General features: G+C 38.1%; 2 protein-coding genes across 2 annotated transcripts; both read left to right on the forward strand.

Moving 5' to 3' along the window:
• Window positions 1-334: 334 nt before the first annotated feature.
• LOC128204672 (copine family protein 1-like) lies at window positions 335-5,603 on the forward strand. Its single transcript, XM_052906071.1, has 5 exons — window positions 335-401; window positions 1,060-1,160; window positions 2,549-2,665; window positions 3,874-4,005; window positions 4,938-5,603. The coding sequence occupies exons 1-5, from the start codon at window positions 335-337 to the stop codon at window positions 5,250-5,252; spliced, it is 732 nt and encodes a 243-aa protein (XP_052762031.1). The 3' UTR covers window positions 5,253-5,603.
• A 6,994-nt stretch (window positions 5,604-12,597) lies between these two features.
• On the forward strand, window positions 12,598-24,664 carry LOC128206340 (copine family protein 2-like). The gene is made up of 7 exons (XM_052908726.1): window positions 12,598-12,857; window positions 15,245-15,393; window positions 16,085-16,185; window positions 18,964-19,080; window positions 20,612-20,743; window positions 21,824-21,929; window positions 23,843-24,664. The coding sequence occupies exons 1-7, from the start codon at window positions 12,823-12,825 to the stop codon at window positions 24,049-24,051; spliced, it is 849 nt and encodes a 282-aa protein (XP_052764686.1). The 5' UTR covers window positions 12,598-12,822; the 3' UTR covers window positions 24,052-24,664.
• Window positions 24,665-25,875: the final 1,211 nt, after the last annotated feature.

Below are 25,875 nucleotides of genomic sequence, written 5' to 3' on the forward strand. Positions count from 1 at the left end.
GTCAATGTAAATTTAGATGTCAAAGGTTGAAATGATCCTTGTCAGGGCTATATATTGGCCATGCATTATAGGATTTTTCAAAGAAAACATGCCATGAAGGTTCACCATGATAAGGCGGTGTGAGACCCAGGTCTGTACCCCAAAGATCACAGTTAAAGGTTGTCCGGGCTGTATCTTGACCATACATTTTAGGATTTTAAAAAAATGCCATGAAGGTGTACTATGATGATGCGGCATGTTGTGCATACGTCCCAGGTCTGTACCTCAAAGGTCAAGATTAGAGGTCAAAGGTTATGTCTCGACTATATATTATAGGATTTTCAAATACTTTGGAATGAAGGTTCACTATGATGAGGTGACGTGTCGAGCACATATCTCAGGTCTGTACTTCAAATGTCAAGGTTAGAGGTCAAAGGTTGAAATGAGCCTTATCCGGACTGTTTCTCGGCCATATATTATAGGATTTTCAAATAATTTGGAATGAAGGTTCACTGATGAGGTGACGTGACGTGCACATATCCCAGGTCTGTACCTCAAAGGTCAAGGTTAGAGGTTGAAATGAGCCTTGTCCGGGCTGTTTCTTGACCATATTTTGTAGGATTTTCATAAACCTTTCCATGGATGTTAACCGTGCTTAGGCGTAATATTGCAGGTACACGTTTTGTTAAACACCATGTGATTATGTGTTGCAATTGCATGAAAGAGCATTTTGTCTGTCAAAGATTCTTTCAACGGGCTTGACATGTCGCCATTTGGTGTCTTGTCATTGCATTACTTTTAAAACAATAATTCTATTTTGGCCACGCCATTCATTTACCTCCACCTGAAATTAACGTTGATGCGTATGAACAGTGTACAGAGCTGCATCCATAAGCTTGTTCTAAAGCAAGGATTGTTCGACGCGACCTTTTCCGCCAATATGTGTTTCCGACAATTTAAGAAAATACATTCAAAGGTGAATGTTTCGAACTCCAGGTTGTTTCAAAATTCGTACGCATCACCCTTTTCTCTTTCCATACAAGCCTGGTACTTGTTAAATCAGTAGTGTTGTTCCCTCAGGTATCGACTATACGACGAGTAACGAGACCCAGGGTAAGAATACATTCGGTGGTAACAGTCTTCATACGGTCAAGGAGAAGACAATTAATCCGTATCAAGAGGTAAGTAATTAGGGATGTTAGGTTTGGGGTTTCTAATGAAGATGGCGAACCTTGGCCTCATTCATTACAAAGTTTTAAGTGTAACGATACCCAGGATAAGAATAAATTCAGCGGTTACTGACTACATACGGTCAAGGAGAACAACAATCTGTACCAGGATGTACGTTAGTATGGTATGTGAAGTTTGGGGATTCAAATGCATGCAGCGAAACAACTTCAAATTCTCGTAAATATAGATCTACCGGAATTCAATTTAATCCCTGAATGTTTACACTATCGCTACATGTTGTTATTCGTTATAGTCTTCCTCTGTCACGCGTTAAAAAGATATATGTAAATCTAATACTTTAAAAAAAAAATGCTTGATTGTATTAATGGAACATCGTTTATAAAAATACACCGTTCGCTTTCATTTCAGAAGCATAATACCAAGTTCCCACCAACGGGTCGAAAACACATTCTATTTTGAGGCGATCAGTACGGGCCGAAGACACATTCTTTTTTATGGCTATCAGTACGGATCAAAGACACATTCTTTTTAGGCTATCAGTACGGATCGAAATAACATTCTATTTTGGAGGCGATCAGTTCGGATCGAAGACACATTCTATTTTTAAGGCGATCAGTACGAATCGAAGACACTCTCTATTTTTCGAGGCGATCAGTACGAATCGAAGACACATTCTATTTTTCGAGGCGATCAGTTCGGATCGAAGACACATTCTATTTTTAAGGCGATCAGTACGAATCGAAGACACATTCTATTTTTCGAGGCGATCAGTACGAATCGAAGACACATTCTATTTTTAAGGCGATCAGTACGAATCGAAGACACATTCTATTTTTCGAGGCGATCAGTACGAATCGAAGACACATTCTATTTTTCGAGGCGATCAGTACGAATCGAAGACACATTCTATTTTTCTAGGCACTCAGTACGGACCGAAGACACATTCTATTTTTGAGGTGTCTAGTACGGATCGAAGGCACATTCTATTTTTCGAGGTGATCAGTACAAATCGAAAACACATTCTATTTAAGGCGATAAGTACGGATCGAAAACACATTCTATTTTTCGAGGTGATCAGTACAAATCGAAAACACATTCTATTTAAGGCGATAAGTACGGATCGAAGACACATTCTATTTTTCGAGGCAATCAGCCCCATACAAAGTTGTATGGTTGCAGCCACAATCAATCCGTCATAACGTTTCAGGGACACTCCGGGAAGTGTATTTGCTTGTTCCAGTTACCAATAATGATTGACTAAGAGAATGATAAAATACTGTTCCATGGACTAATAACAGTTGTTGCTGTATTACTTAATTTCAATTTTTACATGGGGATTGCATACGATCTTTCAAGGCATTGCTGATGATTATTGCAGGTGATCTGTGTTTTGGGTGAAACTCTGGAACCGCTAGACGATGATGGCATCATCCCAGCCTACGGCTTCGGGGACAAGGGCACAACTGACCGGAAGTTGTTCCCCCTTAAACCAGAGGTGATAGGTGTGCATGCATTGCAAATCAACATACTTTTGCGGTAGACTAGCAATACGTGAATTGAAATTTTAAGAATAAAAAAACAGTACTGCACAAAATGTCATTTGTCATTCGTGATTGGTTGATTAAGTGGCCTTTTTATATTTTTTTGAAAAAGAATCAATTAAATTAAGACATTTGAACATTATTCTTATATGTGCTCTGTCGGTATGACAAGAATACCAAATCAATGTAAATTTCCGATCTTTACCTATATAAAACATACAGTCGACCCCAGTTGGTTCGAACTGGCATGGCTCGATTACCTCATTGACTCGAACTAGCTTGGTACGATTGCCTCGTTTGCTCGAACTGGCTTGGATCGATTGCCTCATTGGCTCGAACTGGCTTGGTTCGATTGCCTCATTGGCTCGAACTGGCTTCGCTCGATTGCCGCATTGGCTCAATCTGGCTTACTCAATTTTTCCTCATTGGCTCTAACTGGCTTGGCTCGATTGCCTCGTTGCCTAGAACAGACTTGGCTCGATTGCTTCATTGGCTCGAACTGACTTGGCTCACTTGCCTTGTTGGCTCGAAGTGGCTTGGCTCGATTGCCTCATTGCCTCGAACTGGCTTGGCTCGAATGCTGCGTTGGCTCGAACTGGATGTTTAGGACCTATTTTTTTATACTGAAGGTAAGTATTTCCGTTTGGCTCGAAATCCCCCGAGGCTCGAGTTATTTCACCAGTCCCCAGGCCCCTATTTCTCGAAACTTCTTAAGCTTGACAGGCTTGAGTAGCTTATTTCAATTAGCCAAAATACATATTTAAATTGTATCTTGATAAATGAAAAATAGTTTAATGTGTTTTCGTAATGATAATTCCTATGTAAAAGTATGAGTATAAAAATTCCCAAAGAAGTGAATATGACGCAATTTATTGTAAACCAAAAATAGTGAGTTTAGCTTAATCCTGCTATAAGAGACATAAGAAGTTTCAAGAAATCGGGACCGGGTTTGACTGTATAGGTATTGTATAACCTCTACTAATGTAAACATAACATTCCCCGTGTCAATGTTTCAACGAGGTTCGACTGTACTGGTATTGTATAACCTCTACTTATGTAAACATACCATTCCCCGTGTCAATGTTTCAACGAGGTTCGACTGTATAGGTATTGTATAACCTCTACTAATGTAAACATAACACTCCCCGTGTCTATGTTGCAGAACGACTGTGATGGATTTATGGAGGTGATGGACGTGTACAATCACGTGACTCCGGGTCTGAAGCTGGGGGGACCTACAAACCTTGCGCCTCTCATTGACGAGGCAGTACACATCGTAAAGAACACCAAAAAGGTAGAAGGTTTCCAAAGCGAACGGTTATATTATATTATATATCAACCATTCGGAACTCCTCGGTCATTTTCCATCGATAACAACCTCGGATGTATGCTGGTTCATCAGTACGAGGGATGTCCGGAAAGTTTTGAGACTATGTCTATATCTCACAGTTTTTAATATAAATCAACAAACAATAATAGCTGTGTACATAGACTATTTACAAGTTTCCCTTTGAAAAATAGAGTTATATAATCAAATACTAAGGAGGGAAATGGTTGTCAATACAACCCATGCAGCGCTTCACGGAGCACTTTGAAATTGACGTTTTCTGAAAATTATTCACAATTCACCACTCCGTCTGAATAATAAACGTCAAAACATCACGTTAAAACATATGACGACACTTCGACAGTATGACGTCATCTAACTTTAAACAAGTGTAACGGTCAACAGAAGAAGAAGTAGTTCGTAAATTTTAGAATAATAGTATTGCATTATTGTCGTGTTTTAACATGTATGTTGTATATTTGAGTTTAAAATGATTGCCAATGAAGTCAATTATTGCATTAATAATTAAGATTCCCAAAAGTAAATTCATTGCGTTTCACTGCTTAATTAGAATAACTACGCGATCTACTTGCAGCGTAGTTAAAATGTAATTTCTGTCATTGTAAACCGTCCATATACATCCGAGGTTATTTTCGATGGGAAATCGGCGAGGAGTTTCGAGTTTATTATATCTTGATTAAGATTGAAGAAGCAGTTATGACGTTAGTTCTTTCTATTACAACTCAATGTTTGTTTATCGCATGTCAAGACAAGCTTGTTGGTATTTAAACATAATTGCACAAGAAAAAAGTAAAGGTGATACTTGATCTGTTATGAGTCGAACTCACAACCCATATACAACTTAACCACTCTTATCGTTTAAACTTTTCCATGTTTAGTACCACATCCTTGTGATAACAACGACAGGGCAGCTAGCATGCCAAGCGGAAACAGTCGCCTCCATCGTCACTGCATCCAACTTCCCCCTTTCCATCATTGTCGTAGGAGTCGGGGACGGTCCATGGGACGCCATGAACGACTTTGATGACCTACTTCCGGAGAGGATATTTGATAACTTTCAGTTTGTGAACTTCCACAAAGTGAAGCAAGGCGCTCGGAACCCACAGGCGTCTGTGGCGCTCGCCGCCCTTATGGAAATTCCCGATCAATACATGTATATAAAGGACTTGAAACTCGTGGAGAAACTCACTTGAATTATGCTTTATTTTGGAAAAAAAGGATTTGAGCTACGCATCGAGCTATGGATTGTTAAAGATGCACTCCTACTCCCAAATCAGATTTAGTACAATTCATACAATGGTTTTAATATACCAAAAAGGGTGAATAAATGTCAAAAACAACGATTCTTATGAAGGATATCGAGTTTAATTTGAAAGAAAGGTGCACAAAAGAAGGTATTTCTACCTTATGAGACGATAGTAGATCACAGTAAATCTTTAAGCACTCACCAATCATTTAATATTATTGCGTTTTCAGCTATTAAATACATGGTCACAATCTTGTTATCAGTTATTAATATGTTCAATAAAAGTGTTATTTAGTAAGCATGTAAAGATTTATCACTCAAAATTAATATTTGTTATATATGTGTACGTATCGATTTTGAAAAAGAGTGTCACTTTAAGAACAAAACAACCCTCCATATCGATAAAAATGATGCGCGATTTCATTTTCACTTACGTGCATTTCTTTTCTTGTTTTCAATACATGTAAATGTGTATTACTTAATGTCAACATTGTTATCTCGCGTTTTATCATACTGGGGTGCGCAAAGTGTAGAAAGTGATCGTAACCTTGAATGATGATGATGAATCATTTTTGAGTCGTAAACAAGTTGTAATCAAGCCTTAGTTTCATATTACAGTATAGGGTACTTTTGAATTTTGTCAAATCTCATTTTATGTTTAAAGCAATGTATTATATTGATGATATACATGTTCAGGTATGTGTAAAATATAATTTTGGCTAGTTGAAATGATTTATTATGACTTAAATGAGCCTTTATCATCAAGCCACTGTGTCTAAATTCTGTATATAATGTATATAATGTCAAAAAGGAGGTCCGTTCTGGTTACTCGATATTTTTGTTTACGATTTTATTGATCCATATCCTTTTTAATATACTAAATTGTATGTCTAACTATGGCTTAAGACCGGCTCTAGTTACACCATCGTGTGGTTTCAAAAGTCACATTTTATAAATTTATCGTCGAGTATGTGATATCATATACAAGTATAAATCGTTTATACTGATAAAGGCTGTCATGAATTCTAATCGGCTTGTTATGGAAGCGTATGTTGTATTTACTGATGGTCTAGTCGGTTTGTTATGTAGGTGTATATAATATATACTTTTTATGGCAGTAAACATCGAATATACTGATCACATACTCAATATATACGATAGTCGTTTCCATAACAATCCGACTAGACAACATGACCACATCATCAGTATATAATTATGATATACGCTTCCATAAAAAGCCGACTAGACTGCGTGACCACATCATCAGTATTTACGATATACGCTTCCATAACAAGCCGACTAGACTACATGACAACACCATCAGTATATACGATATACGCTTCCATAACAAGCCGACTAGACTACATGACCACAGTATCAGTATATACGATATACGTTTCCATAACAAGCCGACTAGACTTCATGACCACATCATCAGTATGTACTGTAAACGCTTCCATAACAAGCTGACAACACTACATGACCTCATCATCAGTATATACGATAAACGCTTTCATAACAACCTGAATGAACTACATGACCACATCATCAATATATACGGTATACGCTTCCATAACTAGCCGACAAGACTACATGGCCACATCATCAGTATACACAGTATATGCTTCCATATCTAGCCGACAAGACTACATGACCACATCATCAGTATATACGATAAACGCTTCCATATCTAGCCGACAAGACTACATGACCACATCATCAGTATATACGGTATAAGCTTCCATAACTAGCCGACAAGACTACATGACCACATCATCAGTATATACGGTAAATGCTTCCATATCTAGCCGACAAGACTACATGACCACATCATCAGTATATACTGTATAAGCTTCCATAACTAGCCGACAAGACTACATGACCACATCATCAGTATATACGGTATACGCTTCCATAACTAGCCGACAAGACTACATGACCACATCATCAGTATATACGGTATATGCTTCCATAACTAGCCGACAAGACTACATGACCACATCATCAGTATATACGATAAACGCTTCCATATCTAGCCGACAAGACTACATGACCACATCATCAGTATATACTGTATAAGCTTCCATAACTAGCCGACAAGACTACATGACCACATCATCAGTATATACAGTAAATGCTTCCATATCTAGCCGACAAGACTACATGACCACATCATCAGTATGTACGACGAACGCTATCGTATCAAGCCTACTAGACTTCCTGGCCACATCATCAGTTTATTCGATATACGCTTCCATAACAAGCCGACTAGTCTACATGACCACATCATCAGTATATACGATATACGCTTCCATAACAAGCCGACAAGACTACATGGCCACATCATCAGTATATACGGTATACGCTTTCATAACAAGCCAACTTCACTTCATGATCACACCATCAGTGTATACGCATCTGTAACAAGCCAACTAGTCTACATTACCACGTCATCAGAATAAACTTCATACGCTTTCATAACAACCGACAACACGACATGACCACATCATCAGTATATACGGTATACGCTTTCATAAAAAGCCAGTTAGACTACATGACCATATCATCAGTATATACGATATACGCTTTCATAACAAGCCGACAACACTACACCACCACATCATCAGTATATACGGTATACGCTTCCATAACAAGCCGACTAGACTACATGACCACATCATCAGTATATACGGTATACGCTTCCATAACAAGCCGATTAGACTACATGACCAGATAATCAGTGTATACGGTATACGCTTCCATAACAAGCCGACAAGTCTACATGACCACGCAATCAGTATATACAATATACGTTCCCATAAAAAGCCTACTAGAGTAAATTAACCATATAATCAGTATATACGGTATACGCTTCCGTAACAAGCCAACTAGTCTACATGACCACATCATCAGTATATACGGTATACGCTTTTATAACAAGCCGACTATACTACATGACCTCATCATCAGTATATACGATATACGCTTCCATAACAAGCCGACTAGACAACATGATCACATCATCAGTATATACGATATACGCTTCCATAAAAAGCCGACTAGACTTCACGACAACATCATCAAAATGAACGGTATACGCTTCCATAACAAGACGACTAGAAGACATGACCACACCATCAGTATATACGATATACGCTTCCATAACAAGCCGAATAGACTGCATGAACACATCATCAGTATATACGATAAACGCTTCCATAACAAGCCAACTAGACTACATGACCACACCATCAGTATATACGATATACGCTTCCATAACAAGCCGACTAGACGACATGACCACACCATCAGTATATACGATATACGCTTCCATAACAAGCCGACTAGACTACATGACCAAACCATCAGTATATACGATATACGCTTCCATAACAAGCCGACTAGACGACATAATCACTTAATCAGTATATACGGTAAACGCTTCCATAACAAGCCGACTAGACTGCATGAACACATCATCAGTTTATACAATAAACGCTTCCATAACAAGCCGACTAGTCTACATGATCACTTAATCAGTATATACGGTATACGTTTCCATAATAAGCCGACTAGACTGCATGAATACATAATCAGTATATACGATAAACGCTTCCATAACAAGCCGACTTGACTACATGATCACTTAAACAGTATATACGATATACGCTTCCATAACAAGCCGACTAGACTACATGAACACATCATCAGTTTATACGATAAACGCTTCCATAACAAGCCGACTAGTCTACATGATCACTTTATCAGTATATACGGTATACGCTTCCATAACAAGCCGACTAGACTACATGAACACATCATCAGTATATACGGTATACGCTTCCATAACAAGCCGACTAGACTACATGAACACATCATCAGTATATACGATAAACGCTTCCATAACAAGCCGACTAGACAACATGACCACATCATCAGTATATACGATAAACGCTTTCATAACAAGCCGACTAGACTACATGACCACACCATCAGTATATACCATAAACGCTTTCATAACAAGCCGACTAGACTACATGACCACATCATCAGTATATACGATATACGCTTCCATAACAAACCGAGTAGACTGCATTACCACATCATCAGTATATACGATATACGCTTCCATAACAAACCGAGTAGACTACATGATCTCATCATCAGTATATACGATATACGCTTCCATAATAAACCGAGTAGACTACATGATCACATCATCAGTATATACGGTATACGCTTCCATAACAAGCCGACTAAGCTACATGATCACATCATCAGTATATACGATATACGCTTCCATAACAAGCCGACTAGACTACATGACCACATCATCAGTATATACCATGAACGCTTCCATAACAAGCCTACTAGACTACATGACCACATCATCAGTATATACCATGAACGTTTCCATAACAAGCCGACTAGACTACATGACCACATCATCAGTATATACGGTATACGCTTCCATAACAAGCCGACTAGGCTACATGACCACATCATCAGTATATACGGTATACGCTTCCATAACAAGCCGACTAGACTACATGAACACATCATCAGTATATACGGTATACGCTTCCATAACAAGCCGACTAGACTACACGAACACATCATCAGTATATACGGTATACGCTTCCATAACAAGCCGACTAGACTACATGACCACATCATCAGTATATACGGTATACGCTTCCATAACAAGCCGACTAGACTACATGAACACATCATCAGTATATACGGTATACGCTTCCATAACAAGCCGACTAGACTACACGAACACATCATCAGTATATACGGTATACGCTTCCATAACAAGCCGACTAGTCTACACGAACACATCATCAGTTTATACGGTATACGCTTTCATAAAAAGCCAACTAGACTACACGACCACATCATCAGTATATACGATATACGCTTTCATAACAAACCGAGTAGACTACATGACCACATTATCAGTATATACGATATACGCTTCCATAACAAACCGAGTAGACTACATGATCTCATCATCAGTATATACGATATACGCTTCCATAATAAACCGACTAGACTACATGACCACATCATCAGTATATACGGTATACGCTTCCATAACAAGCCGACTAAACTACATGATCACATCATCAGTATATACCATTAACGCTTCCATAACAAGCCGACTAAACTTCATGACCACATCATCAGTATATACGATAAACGCTTCCATAACAAGCCGACTAGACTACATGACCACATCATCAGTATATACGATATACGCTTCCATAACAAGCCGACTAGACTACATGACCACATCATCAGTATATACGATATACGCTTCCATAACAAGCCGACTAGACTACATGACCACATCATCAGTATATACGATATACGCTTCCATAATAAACCGACTAGACTACATGACCACATCATCAGTATATACGGTATACGCTTCCATAACAAGCCGACTAAACTACATGATCACATCATCAGTATATACCATTAACGCTTCCATAACAAGCCGACTAAACTTCATGACCACATCATCAGTATATACGATAAACGCTTCCATAACAAGCCGACTTGACTACATGACCACATCATCAGTATATACCATGAACGCTTCCATAACAAGCCGACTAGACTACATGACCACATCATCAGCATATACCATAAACGCCTTCATAACAAGCCGACTAGACTACATGACCACATCATCAGCATATACCATAAACGCTTTCATAACAAGCCGACTAGACTACATGAACACATCATCAGTATATACGGTATACGCTTCCATAACAAGCCGACTAGACTACATGAACACATCATCAGTATATACGGTATACGCTTCCATAACAAGCCGACTAGACTACATGAACACATCATCAGTATATACGGTATACGCTTCCATAACAAGCCGACTAGACTACACGAACACATCATCAGTATATACGGTATATGCTTCCATAACAAGCCGACTAGACTACATGAACACATCATCAGTATATACGATAAACGCTTCCATAACAAGCCGACTAGACTGCATGAACACAACATCAGTATATACGGTATACGCTTCCATAACAAGCCGACTAGACAAAATGATCACATCATCAGTATATACGATATACGCTTCCATAACAAGCCGACTAGACTACATGATCACATCATCAGTATATACGGTATACGCTTCCATAACAAGCCGACTAGACTACATGAACACATCATCAGTATATACGATAAACGCTTCCATAACAAGCCGACTAGTCTACATGATCACTTAATCAGTATATACGGTATACGCTTCCATAACAAGCCGACTAGACGACATGATCACTTAATAAGTATATACGATATACGCTTTCATAACAAGCCGACTAGACTACATGACCACATCATCAGTATATACGATATACGCTTCCATAACAAGCCGACTAGACTGCATGACCACATTATCAGTATATACGATATACGCTTCCATAACAAACCGACTAGACTGCATGACCACACCAACAGTATATACGATATACGCTTCCATAATAAACCGACTAGACTGCATGAACACATCATCAGTATATACGACATACGCTTCCATAACAAGCCAACTAGACTAACTGACCACACCATCAGTATATACGATATACGCTTCCATAACAAGCCGACTAGACTGCATGAACACATCATCAGTATATACGATATACGCTTCCATAACAAGCCGACTAGTCTACATGATCACTTAATCAGTATATACGATATACGCTTTCATAACAAGCCGACTAGACTACATGAACACATCATCAGTATATACGATATACGCTTCCATAACAAGCCGACTAGTCTACATGATCACTTAATCAGTATATACGGTATACGCTTCCATAACAAGCCGACTAGACGACATGATCACTTAATCAGTATATACGATATACGCTTCCATAACAAGCCGACAAGACTGCATGAACACAACATCAGTATATACGTAATACGCTTCCATAATAAGCCGAATACACTACATGGCCACATCATCAGTACTAGGCTTCCTGACCAAATCACCAGTTTATATGATAAACGGTTCCATAACAAACCGACTAGACCACATGATAGTGTTACCACTATTTATGATATACGCTTTCATAACAAACCGACAGCTCTACATAACAACATTCACTGTATGTACGACATACGCTTCCGTACTTCACTGTTACAGGTCACGTTTTTTTTCTTTTATCTTATCAGGTATGTAATACCGATCTTGTCTTTACCGTGTTAAACTTAAAACACAGTTTAAAGTTAATTTTTCGCTAAATATTTCGCTCTGGTTAATTCTGTAACATAAGAAATTATAAAAAAACTCAATTGTCAATAGTATTTTGAATATAAACAATGCTACAAATGTTGAACGGTTGATTTAAAGTGTATCTGATATTGGACAAAAACCTATCTTTCGTGATAGGAAAGGATTTGTTTCTTCCTTTTTGATAAAGGAATTGTTCAACTCGGTGAGATTTAAATTTTGTCAACTTTAATATATGGCAGGCGAGGTCGGAGGTAGGAAATCTGGAAGGTAAGATTTTAAACGTTATAGATTCTGTTTCAATGATAATGCGTTTAAAGCTTTAAGGGTTAATTTAGAATTAACTTCCATCATTTACCTGACTTTAAAACTCACTCCATTTCAAGTTATGCCGAGTTTTACGGGTCGTTTTATAAAACTCACTCCATTATTATGCTGAGTTTTATGGGTTGTTTTTAAACTCACTTTATAATTATGGACTATATTAACCTATGTGTATACAAGGTTAAACTCAAATTTGAATGGTAATGTACTCAGTATGTATAACATTATTGTGAAATGTTCTGTACATATCGATGGATTTATGCGAAAAGGTTCTAAGTGACATTAAATAAAGAAAAAGGTGAACCTTTTCGCTTTCACCCCTCGATGTGGAGTTTATTGATGAAACTAAATTTCGCGTATCAACTACAGGTATAAAATATGTAGCTTTTCAAATTTGCAAAAATACAGTATACAGCAAATATTTCAATACACTCAGCGATATCTTAAAATATCATTTAAGGCTTTTTTTGATAAATGCACACTTTTCAATCAACGCTAAGTTCATTGTTTATACATGGCCTATGGTCTTGTATCACTTAAAAGGCAAGTCGTGAATTTGTTTAAGATTTCGTCTTGTTTAAGGTAGCTTTGCTATGCTTAACCGCAGCTGACTAAAACTGTCGCCTTAAAGCTGCACTCTCACAGAATGATAGTTTTGACAATTTTTAGTTTTTGTCATAGAATCAGCTGATTTTTTAACCAATACTGACATTAGAACATATCACAATTATTTGGAAAACTCCCGAAAAACTCATTTTTCATAAAGCGTTAGTACCGCTTTTAGCCATAAAATAGCGATTTTTGAACATAAATATGAATAACTGCGATCTGATCTATTGTCAGCAGTCTTGTATCACTGGTTTTCAGACATTTACGCAAAATTTGGTTTATTACAAGATAAAAGAAATGTTGTCAAAACGGTCAATCTGTTAGAGTACAACTACAAAAGTAGAGTGTTAGCGAATGCAGTTTATGCCTTCTATAAGTGACCTACTCCCCCACCCCTCAACTGTGTATAGTACTCAACCTCTGTTTATTAATCTTTATCTACTTGCCTTGATCCCTCTTATCAGATCCCCGATCTGCGTATCCTGCTGTGCAGATTTAGAAGTTTTATAATGAAAATGGAGTCTAAATGGCCCTGAGCCAATGAAACGAATACACAGGAAATTGGCCCCTACTGTGACACCAGTGCAGATGCACAGCAGGGGATTAAAATGCCACATATTCCTTAAACTAGGCCTTTAAGATATTTCTCGCAACACGTATACAAAAACATGCTTATCATGGACACGGCGTGTCAATCTAGTTGATTCACAATTTGTTCAATGTGTGATCTATTCCATACACGTTCGAGGGACGATCAATAATTACGTAGACTGGTCCCATCTTTTTATACTACTTGCAACATTTTTAATTGGTATTATTTGAAAGAGTAAACCTTTTTCTATCGGATGCCTTGATTAGAATAGCATAACATAGCATGACATAGCATAGTGAGAAACAACTTGATAAAATGCAACATAGTAACGCGCTGTCGGCCAAGATGACGTTTTGTGATACGTATGCTGAAATAAAATCTTAATAAAATAAATATCAGCTGCATAAATTCTTAAAAATAAAACGGAATTTTGTTTGACGACGTTTCGGCTCAAACAAGGTGGACCGTACTGTCATCTTCAAAATCATGAGCATTGGGAGCAGCTTTAATGCAGGGTTTTGTGAACCTACCGGCACTAATAGCGAGTTTAGGGGGAGGGGGCGCACCACCCTAAAATAGTCCAAGTTTACTCTTTATGGCAATATCGGAGAAAACAGTTATACTATACGCGCATTCTGGACTAGAGATTGATTAAAAATACACCAATTCCCGTGCTAACATTTTGGTAGGGACGGCCGGATGTCAAAAAGTTGTGTGCCTGAGTAATCCCCTCTCCAATCGGATCCGTCCTTGAAAGACAATATTAGGTCAACTGCAATCAGGCTACACGAACAAGTACAACTAATGTTTCGCAACACTCTCTTATTACCACATTTAACATTTTAATTTTTAAACAATATCAGGCAACACCGTCCCTGGTTCAAGGCGGCTGGTACGACATACTAAAATGACCCAGTATCCCTCTATACAATAATAACTGGGGTTATTTTTCTATACAGAAAAAACAAATGTTATTGTTTTTTGTTGTACAAAAATGTTTATTTCATGCGGAGGTCATGGACTGTAAAAGCGACGGTTATAACGGGTTTGGGGGATGAAGGGAAGGTGGTTGGAGTGTTTACTCGTGACCTGAAAAGTCATCGTTCAAACGCAACTTTCGTCTCGATTACAGGCGTTCGGTTTTCCTGGAGTCGATGAGCGAGTGTGAGGATGTTGGCGAGAAAGTCATGTTCCGGACAATTGCAGACAAGTTCCAAAGCCTCAAGGAGGTTACCACCGCCATACAAAACGTCGGCCTAAAGGAGTGCGGCCTTATATTTGGTAGGCATCTACACCGGCATTATTACTTCCATCACTACCATCATCACCATCATCATCATCATCATCATCATCATCATCATCATCATCATCATCATCATCATCATCATCATCATCATCATCATCATCATCATCATCATCATCATCATCATCAGCACCATCATCATCATCATCATCATCATCATCATCATCATCATCATCATCATCATCATCATCATCATCATCATCATCATCATCATCATCATCATCACATCATCATCATCATCATCATCATCAAAACCACCACCACCACCACCACCATCACTAACAATAACAACAAAACTAAAACAACAACAGCACCACCTGCACCACCAGCAGTAAAAACCACCAGCACCACACACCACAAGCAGTAAATGCAGTAGAAGCAGTAGCAGCAGTAACAGCAGTGTTTCAGTTACGAAGTATTTGCCGTATTCAATATCGTCTTCATTATCGTATTCAATATTCTTATCATCATTTTCTGCATTTAAATCAGGGTTAGCCAGATACCCCTCACTACATGTACTCATACGTGTACTATCATCCAGGTATCGACTACACGCTGAGCAATATCGTCTTCATTATCGTATTCAATATTATCATCATTTTCTGCATTTAAATCAGGGTTAGCCAGATACCCCTCACTACACGTACTCATACGTATACTATCATCCAGGTATCGACTACACGCTGAGCAACCGTATGCAGGGTAAGGACACGTATGATGGCCTGTCCCTCCACGACGTCCAGCCGTCCAGGACCAACCCTTACCAGGAGGTCAGTTTGTAGGAGAAACACTCTGTTTAAATCACGTTTAATTACACGTAATAGATACAGTACGAGATTTTCTACAAAAGTGTCCTTTAACTGACATAAGAAGCTGTTTCGCTAGGACGAACACCAATTTTGTCCGAGGCGAAATTGGTCTTTGTCTTAGCGAAACGGTTTCTTAAATTACGTCTGTAAGAAGAAAAACACGAGTAACCGTAACTGACATATACGACGATAAGTGCATTGCATATATAAGTGAGCAAATAAATGCATTAACAAATAAATAAATACAGACTTATAAGTAGATAAATAGCAATATTTTTTAGATTATTACCACGGCCTTTCTAATTACAATGTATCGGCTAGTGGGATTACTCGAAATTATCGTGCACGGTATTAAAGATAACTAAAACTACTGATTGTTCTAGGGATTGTTAATGACAGTTCTAGGGGTTTCCTACTGATTGATCTAGCGGTTGTAAATGACAGCTCTAGGGATTGTAAATGACAGTTCTAGGGGTTTCATACTGATTGTTCTAGGGGTTATAAATGACAATTCTAGGGGTTTCCTACTGATTGATCTAGCGGTTGTAAATGACAGTTCTAGGGATTGTTAATGACAGTTCTATTGGTTACTACTTATTGTTCTAGGAATTGTAAATGACAGTTCTAGGGGTTTCCTACTGATTGTTCTAGCGGTTGTAAATGACAGTTCTAGGGGTTTCCTACTGACTGTTTAGCGGTTGTAAATGACAGTTCTAGGGATTGTTAATGACAGTTCTATTGGTTACTACTTATTGTTCTAGGAATTGTAAATGACAGTTCTAGGGGTTTCCTACTGATTGTTCTAGCGGTTGTAAATGACAGTTCTAGGGGTTTCCTACCGATTGTTCTAGGAATTGTAAATGACAGTTCTAGGGGTTACTGCTGATTATTCTATAAATTGTAAATGACAGTTCAAGGGATTACTGCTGATTGTTCAAGGGATTGTAAGTGACAGTTCTAGTGATTACTTCTGCTTGTTATATGGATTGTAAATGACAGTTCTAGGGATTACTGCTGATTATTCTATAAATTGTAAGTGACAGTCCTAGGGATTACTGCTGCTTGTTTTAAGGATTGTAAATGACAGTCCTAGGGATTACTGCTGCTTGTTTTAAGGATTGTAAATGCCAGTTCTAGGGATTACTGCTGCGTGTTCTAGTGATTGTAAATGACAGTTCTAGTGATTACTACTGATTGTTCTAGGGATTGTAAATGACAGTTCTAGTGATTACTACTGATTGTTCTAGTGATTGTAAATGACAGTTCTAGTGATTACTGCTGAATGTTCTAGGAATTGTAAATGACAGTTCTAGTGATTACTACTGCTTGTTCTAGGGATTGTAAATGACAGTTCTAGTGATTACTTCTGCTTGTTATATGGATTGTAAATGACAGTTCTAGGGATTACTGCTGCTTGTTATATGGATTGTAAATGACAGTTCTAGGGATTACTCTGCTTGTTCTAGTGATTGTAAATGACAGTTTTAGTGATTACTACTGCTTGTTCTAGGGATTGTAAATGACAGTTCTAGTGATTACTACTGATTGTTCTAGGGATTGTAAATGACAGTTCTAGTGATTACTGCTGCTTGTTCTAGTGATTGTAAATGACAGTTCTAGTGATTACTGCTGATTGTTCTAGGGGTTGTAAATGACAGTTCTAGGGATTACTGCTGATTGTTCAATGGATTGTAAATGACAGTTCTAATGATTACTACTGATTGTTCTAGTGATTGTAAATGACAGTTCTAGTGATTACTACTGATTGTTCTAGGGGTTGTAAATGGCAGTTCTAGAGATTACTACTGCTTGTTCTAGGGATTGTAATTTACAGTTCTAGTGATTACTGCTGTTTGTTCTATGGATTGTAAATGACAGTTCTAGTGATTACTGCTGATTGTTCTAGGGATTGTAAATGACAGTTCTAGTGATTACTACTGATTGTTCTATGGATTGTAAATGACAGTTCTAGTGATTACTACTGATTGTTCTAGTGATTGTAAATGACAGTTCTAGTGATTACTGCTGAATGTTCTAGGGATTGTTAATGACTGTCCTGGTGATTACTGCTGATTGTTCTAGGAATTGTTAATGACTGTTCTGGTGATTACTACTGATTGTTAAAGGGATTGTTAATGATAATTTCTAAGAATGTATATGCTTATTTAGTGATCGTGAATAGATACTGTACACGATTGTGCCCATAATAATAACATGCTAATAATAGATACAGAGAGTGTTAAAGGGAATGTACACCGGATTGGCACAAAAAAGGAATTTCTGTAAGGAATCTCAGGACAATTATCTAATAGAATGTGTTTCGCTTTGATATCATAATTGTAAAAAAGTACCAAAATGTAAAAAAAAAATGTGTCGGAGACCGGGTTCAAACCCGTGTACACATTGCAGTCCAGCGTCGTATCCACTGAGCTACGACGGCTTACTCTATTTGGGTGACAAAATTAATCTATACACCTACCTCGGTAATAACACCGACTAGCCAATCACGCATAAGGAATGAAATCTACCTGGTAGACATACCTAGTAAAAAAAATTTATGGAAAAATACGAAATACCTGCTATTAAAACTTAAATACATTATAAACTATGTGGTACTTCAGTAAGTAAGTTTCAATGCATTGTACACATCGATGCCAAGTTTATGTCGGTTTTCGACAATTTTCTCTTTTTTTCGCTATTTTTTCATACGGAGTACAGCCCCTTTAAGGATTGTTACAGGTTATTTGTATACTTGGAGAGACCCTGGAACCTTTTGATGATGACGGAATCATCCCGGTGTACGGATTTGGAGACAGGATTGTTAAGGACAAGGGAATATTTCCGCTCAAAAAGGACGTGAGTATAAATATCGTCATTACCTGAAAGAAAAATTAACTTTAAGAAAAAAATTAAAAATTACAGTTTCGTAGAAGCAACAGACCATTTGTTCAGATAAGCAGCAACAACCATTAAATTAGTACAGTCGAAACTCGCTATGTCGAATTTTGTTATATCGATGTTCTGGCTATGTCGAAATGATTTCGAATGCGTTGGGTTCGGTACGAGATATTTGGTATTTCGGATATATCGACTTTTCGTTATCTCGAAGTATTCCACGAGGTCCCAACGATTTTAACATATCGAGTTTTTACTGTAGTAGCTATTGCAGGCGTTTTAACTGTTCCAATTATAATGGGTTTATACCCGTTGATGTCATTCGGAACTCCTCGACCATTTTCCATCCAAAACATACCCGGCTGTATACCAGTACATCAGTAACAGTAGCCCGTAAAAAATTAAATTGCAGTGTTTTAATTGTGTATTACAAAGTCCAAATTGATTTTCTTTTACATAAATAATGATGATTCACAAGAGTTAATTCATAAGGTTTAATAGCTAAATTGAAATTACTACGCGATCTACTTACAGCGTAGTTAAATGTTTAGTTTTTGACATTGTAAATCGTCCATATACATCCTAGGCATTCGGAGCTCCTCGGCCATTTTTATCGAAAACAACCACGGATGGTTATGGGCGGTTTACATTGTCAGAAATCGGTACTCTTTAACAACGCTGCAAGTAGATGTTTGCAATAATACACTTCACTGGCAATCAATTTAAACTTAGATCTACATGTACAAGCTAAAACACTACATTTAATTAATGATATAATTCAATAATTCACGAACTACTTCAACTGATGTACCGGCATACATCCGAGGTTGTTTTCCATAAAAATGGCCAAGGAGTTCCGAATGCATCCGAGGTTGTTTTTGATGGAAAATGTCCGAGGAGTTCCGAATGCGTTGGAACATCACCATTAGTTATAAAAGTTGTAGAAGATCATACAAGAAAGAAAACTATGAGAGTATATAGTGTCATGCAGTACAAGAAACAAGAAACAAACTCACAAACTCAATTTGACAAAAGCAGTAGCAGGAGAAGGAGAAATGTCATTCATTTGGGTAACAGTATCAAATCAGGATGTTTATGTCACCTTAAGCGACCCGGGTTCGATTCCCGGCCTGGGCGCATGTGACTTTGGTTTGTGTTCACCAAGCCGGGCAAGTGGGTTTCCTCCGGGTACTCCAGTTTTCCCCACAACACAATACCTCACTCTCGCGTAAAATCGTGCCAACGAGAGTGATTAATACAATGTTGTAATAACTTGTTTCACATTATCGTTGTAAAATAAATAAGTTTTAACTAAAATCAGGAGATTCTGGAATGATACTAATTCAGGTTGAGGAATCACGTGACTTAATGGGGTTCTCACATGAGTCGCCACGAGTCACAACCGATGTAAACAAACAATTATTTGCCCTTTATTTCTAAATAATTTTTTTACAGAAAGATATGCAATTTAATTAATGTGTTCTTCATGCAGGGTGAGTGTGACGGTTTTATGGAAGTCCTGGACGTATACACGGAAGTGACTCCCTCAATCAAGCTGGGAGGCCCGACCAATTTTGCCCCCCTCATACGGCAGGCTGTGGATATCGTCAAGGACAAACGACAGGTATCAGGCTTCACTTGGTTTCTTTGAACATCCTTATAGATAATAATTACCTAATGAAGCCTTACTGATTTGACTGAATACGACTATCCTACAACAGAGGTGGATCATAGCCTCGACCATTATCCAATAGATATGACCTTGGAAATAGTATGTGTATTAAACAATAGTCCATCATAGCGGCGTCAATATTGAAACGTGTGGTATGTGTTTAAACCGTCGATGGGCTTTTAAATTGAATCCATTGCGAAGAGTATTGAGTTGTTTTCTTTTAATTGTAATCTTTTTCCATGTTTCTTCGAACCGAAATTAGGACACTAAACAAAAAAATCATTTCAGTACAATGTTATTGAGTGGGTCTACTTAGCGTAATGATAAATGAGTTAATCGCCGGCGGCCTCATCACATTTTCGTATATCTTGAAGTCTTTTCCGTAGCTTGCCGGAGATTGCCGATTTGTTACGATTGTCTATATTCATTCTAATAAAAAAGTCAGTGAGCTAAGGGCTGAACATGGCTAACAATAGTTTAATGTATTAACTAAAGACAACGAGACTTTAGACATTTGGTCTGTCTTGCGTAAATAAAAAAACCCGAAATATAATCAAATCTTGTAGTCAAATATGGTCGCCGTAATGTTATAATTAATGTTCTACCTAAAAGCTGCTCTCTCACAGATTAAACGTTTTGACATTCTTTATTTATTTTTTTTGTCTTGGAACGAGCGATATTTTTTCGAAAATTCATGGAAACCAGTTATATAAGCCTGCTGTCGAAAATTTAGATCGCAGATTTTTATATTTAAGTTCAAATATTGATGCTTTATTCATTTTTCTTAAACCGTTAGTAACGGTATAAGCAATAAAACATTGATTTTCGAACGCGATCTGATCTTTTGTCAACAATTTGTTTAAAATTTGGTTTGCAGCTATAAACGTAAACAAATTCTCTTTAGAAGATTTGAAAGTTGAAAAACGTAAAATCTGCATGAGTGCAACGCCAGTTCTTCCTAGTGACTATTGCCAATGTAATGATGTGACGCATTTCACAAGTGACTGACTTTTATTTCCGGTAATTGCGCAGTACCACATACTGGTAATTGTCGCAGACGGCCAGGTGACAGACGAAAAGGAGAACATCCAAGCAATCGTGGAGGCGTCCGAGTTTCCACTTTCCATCGTCGTCATTGGTGAGAGAAAAAGTTGCCTTAGAGCTTATGGTAGCTTCGATAATGAGTGTGTGTGTAAACCACGTCATTAATTACGTCATAAATGCTACGTAGGAATGCAACATTTTGCTGATAATTGGGATTTAGGGAAACGTGTTCATCATCGTTTGGGCATCTGTATGTTTCCCTACCATGAGCACAGATGGCAGTATCGGCCAGGGAGTATCGGTCATGTAGGGTCAGGGAGTATCGGTCATGTAGGGTCAGGGAGTATCGGTCATGTAGGGTCAGGGAGTATCGGTCAGGTAGGGTCAGAAAGAATCGACCAGGCAGGTTCAGAGAGTATCGGTCAGGTAGAGTCAGGGAGTATCGGTCATGCAGGACCATGTAGTATCGGTCAGGTAGGGTCAAAGAGTATCGGTCAGGTAGAGTTAGGGAGTATCGGTCAGGTAGAGTTAGGGAGTATCGGTCATGCAGGACTATGTAGTATCGGTCAGGTATGGTCAGAGAGTATCGGTCATGCAGGACCAGGTAGTATTGGTCAGTTAGGGCCAGGTAGTATCGTCATGTAGGGTCAGGGGGCATCGATCAGGCAGATATAGAGAGTATCGGTCAGGGAGTATCGGTCAGGGAGTATCGGTCAGACAGGGTCAGGCAGTATCGATTAGGGAGGTCAGGGAGTATCAATCCGGCATGGTCAGGTAGTATCGGTCAGGTAGGGTCAGAGAGTATCAGTCAAGCAGTATTGGTCAGGCAGTATCGGGCAGGGAGTATCGTTCAGGCAGGGTCAGAGAGTATCGGTCAGGCAGGGTCAGAGAGTATCGGTCAGGCAGTATCGGTCAGGGAGTATCGGTCAGGGAGTATCGGTCAGAGAGTATCGTACAGGGTGTATCGGTCAGACACGATCAGGGTTTGTCGATAAGGCAGGGTCAGAGAGTATCGATCAGGCAGGGGCAGAGAATATCGGTTAGGGAGTTTCGGTCAGGAAGTATCGGTCAGGTGGGGTCAGAGAGTATCGGTCAAGCAGTATCGGTCAGGGAGTATCGGTCGGGCAGGGTCAAAGAGTATCGGTCAGGCAGTATCGGTCATGCAGTTTCGGTCAGGCAGGATCAATTAGAGAATATCGGTCAGGCAGTATCGGGCAGAAAATATCGGCCAGGCAGTACATGCATAATACGAGTAAAACAGACTTATGTTTTATATAATTAAATCAAAGTTTGACCTTCACTGATCGATATTGCAAGCTATGGCCAGGAGTGTGCGTCTTCCACTAATTGTAAAAATGCTAATGAATATAGCTCACAATGGGTGTTAAAATTGCTGTCTTTCAAATCGGTGAAAGGTAACCGATACCTTTGAGTTGTCCCTTTCTATCTCCGTTATTACTGGGAGATGTTTGCTATAGTGAGATACATTACACATACAACTCAAGGAGGCAAGTGTCTCTAAAGTTTTAAAAAAGGTACAGATTTGAAAACAATAACACAATCCTTACATTTAGATTATAGTATATCGATATTGTCCATATTGTAAATATATTGTGAAGGACGACTTTCACTTTCTTCTTTATGTCCATTGTATTAAAGTTTTAACATTATATTCTATTCTGCAGTGGAACCACATTGGTTCGAACTCGTTTGGCTCGAACTCATCGTTGGCTCGAATTGGATGTTAAAAACCCATTTCTTTCAACTAACGGTAATAACTCCCGCTTGCCTCGATTTTTTTTAGAGGCTCGTGGCATTTTCGCCGGTTCCTAAGAATTCGAGCCAACGCGGTTCGACTGTACCTTTGGTTTCGGAATATAATGGTCCATCTAATTTTGAAAATGGCATTTTACATGCTAGTATCTAACTGTCGTACTGGTCTGAACAACGCTATTACAGAATTCTGGTACACGAGGCATGGGCATTTCACGACTCACCTATTTTCAGGGGTAGGGGACGGACCCTGGGACATGATGAATGACTTTGATGATAAGATATCAGAGCGAAAGTTTGACAATTTCCAGTTTGTGGATTTTAACAAAGTGAAACAAGGCGCGCGAAACCCCCAAGCGGCCGTTGCGCTAGCGGCCCTGATGGAAATCCCCGACCAGTACAAATACATTAAGGACTTGGGTTTGCTGGACAAAATAGTGTGAATACTTCGTCTGGGAATATGAAAGGAAACATGTCTTCTATAGACGCTGGAAACAGTTTCTGTTTAAGTTTTGTATTGTTTTAGTGCAATTTGGTTGGCAGCTACACAATCTGGTTTAGAACTAACACGAGTCTTTGCTGGATTTATACTGCAATACACATTCTCTTTCAGAGTGTTAAAGAGACTCGTTAATGGTGTGGGACAAAAATAACTTTCCCGGTAATGCATCTATAACACGTGTTTTATAATTATTTTACTCTTTGATACCGAAATGATATAGAGAAAAAATGTAATTGCAGTATGAAAAATATTCTGGTACTAATGGTAAGCAACCCATTCCGGTAAGAGTCAATGAAATATAACGACTGATACATAAGTTGACGGATAGTTTAACCTTTATGAAATACATTTGTAGCAATACGTGATTATGTCCATCAACCAGCATATGGAATAGCTGGCGCGTATACATATGTTACGTGCTTTATTGAAGTAAAGAAAACTTTCTATATCTCAGAAAAAATGTTGTTTATACAAAAATATTATTAAATGTCATAGCACAATAAAAATAAACATAAACGGCACCCAGAAATGCCTATCAGTTGTGCATTAATTTATTTTCTTGGGAGTGTATTTAATTTTATTCTATTCGCACTCGAGCGAATTGCTTATTCTAATTTTGATAAAGACAAAATCCTAAAATTCATTTTCATATTGTTCACCATTTGAACATTTAACCTCAATAATAACATTAATTTTTCACGATATATGATGTGTCTGTACACGAGGTAGGTAATGGTGCTATTTAATCTCTATTAAATACAGTTAATCTGGTATTTTTATTGATAAAAACAAATTCCAGAAATTCATACTTTTGTTTACATGTTTCATCATTTTACCAAAAAATCATCTTTGGTTTTCTATACTTCTTATTTCACACACAGAAGATGTCAAACGACACAAATATGCAAAATACATTTTTGGGGCATTTTCCCCCTTTAATTTCATTTTAAGCCACATGATCGCTGGCCAGTATAAACGTAACCAACGGCAACACAATAATATAACTTTTTTCATTTTTGAACATTGTGTTCATTTTTAATAAAATAATATAAGAATATTTGAAGACCGATTTGACTTTTAACATAATCTGAATCACTGCCCGCATATCCATAACAATCACATATCAATACGCATTTATTTTCACTACGCACAAAAGAGTTCTAGCAAAAAAAAACACTTTTTTTCTTTTTTTATTTAACTGAGGTGGGAGTAAAAGCATCTTCCATAACCGCTCGTGTAAGTTCTGACTTTTTTCCTCAGGCCTAAAATAAGTAGATGGCCAAATTGAAAATCCTTTCCCTGTCCACGGGCAAAGATATGGAACTTTTTTCACTACGTACAGAAGAAAATATAGAGTATTACTATAGTAAACCTCGTTTCCACAAAAATAAGGTCTGCTCGGGTTGGGATGAACATTTCTCCCACCTCAGATAAGTAGATCCAAAAATTCAACCGTTCTAGAAATTCTTATCCTGCCCACGGGCAAAGATAAAACAAGTACCCGTATGGAACTCCTTTTTTAGTTTCATCATGGAAATACCTCCTTTGTTGAAGACTGTCGCCTGTAGCATCATGGAAACCTTGTCTTATGGCAATATTTAGAATGCTAATTTATTATTTCTAGCTTAAAATGACACCATGAAAAAAACTTTTCACGCACCATTCAATAAATAAAGCTGCAGTCTCCACTAAGAAGTATTTAAAGACCGATTTGACTTTTAACATAATCTGAATCACTTCGCGCATATCCATGACAACCACGAAT

Source organism: Mya arenaria, chromosome 10 (genome assembly GCF_026914265.1).
Source record: "Mya arenaria isolate MELC-2E11 chromosome 10, ASM2691426v1".
Taxonomy (NCBI): domain Eukaryota; kingdom Metazoa; phylum Mollusca; class Bivalvia; order Myida; family Myidae; genus Mya; species Mya arenaria.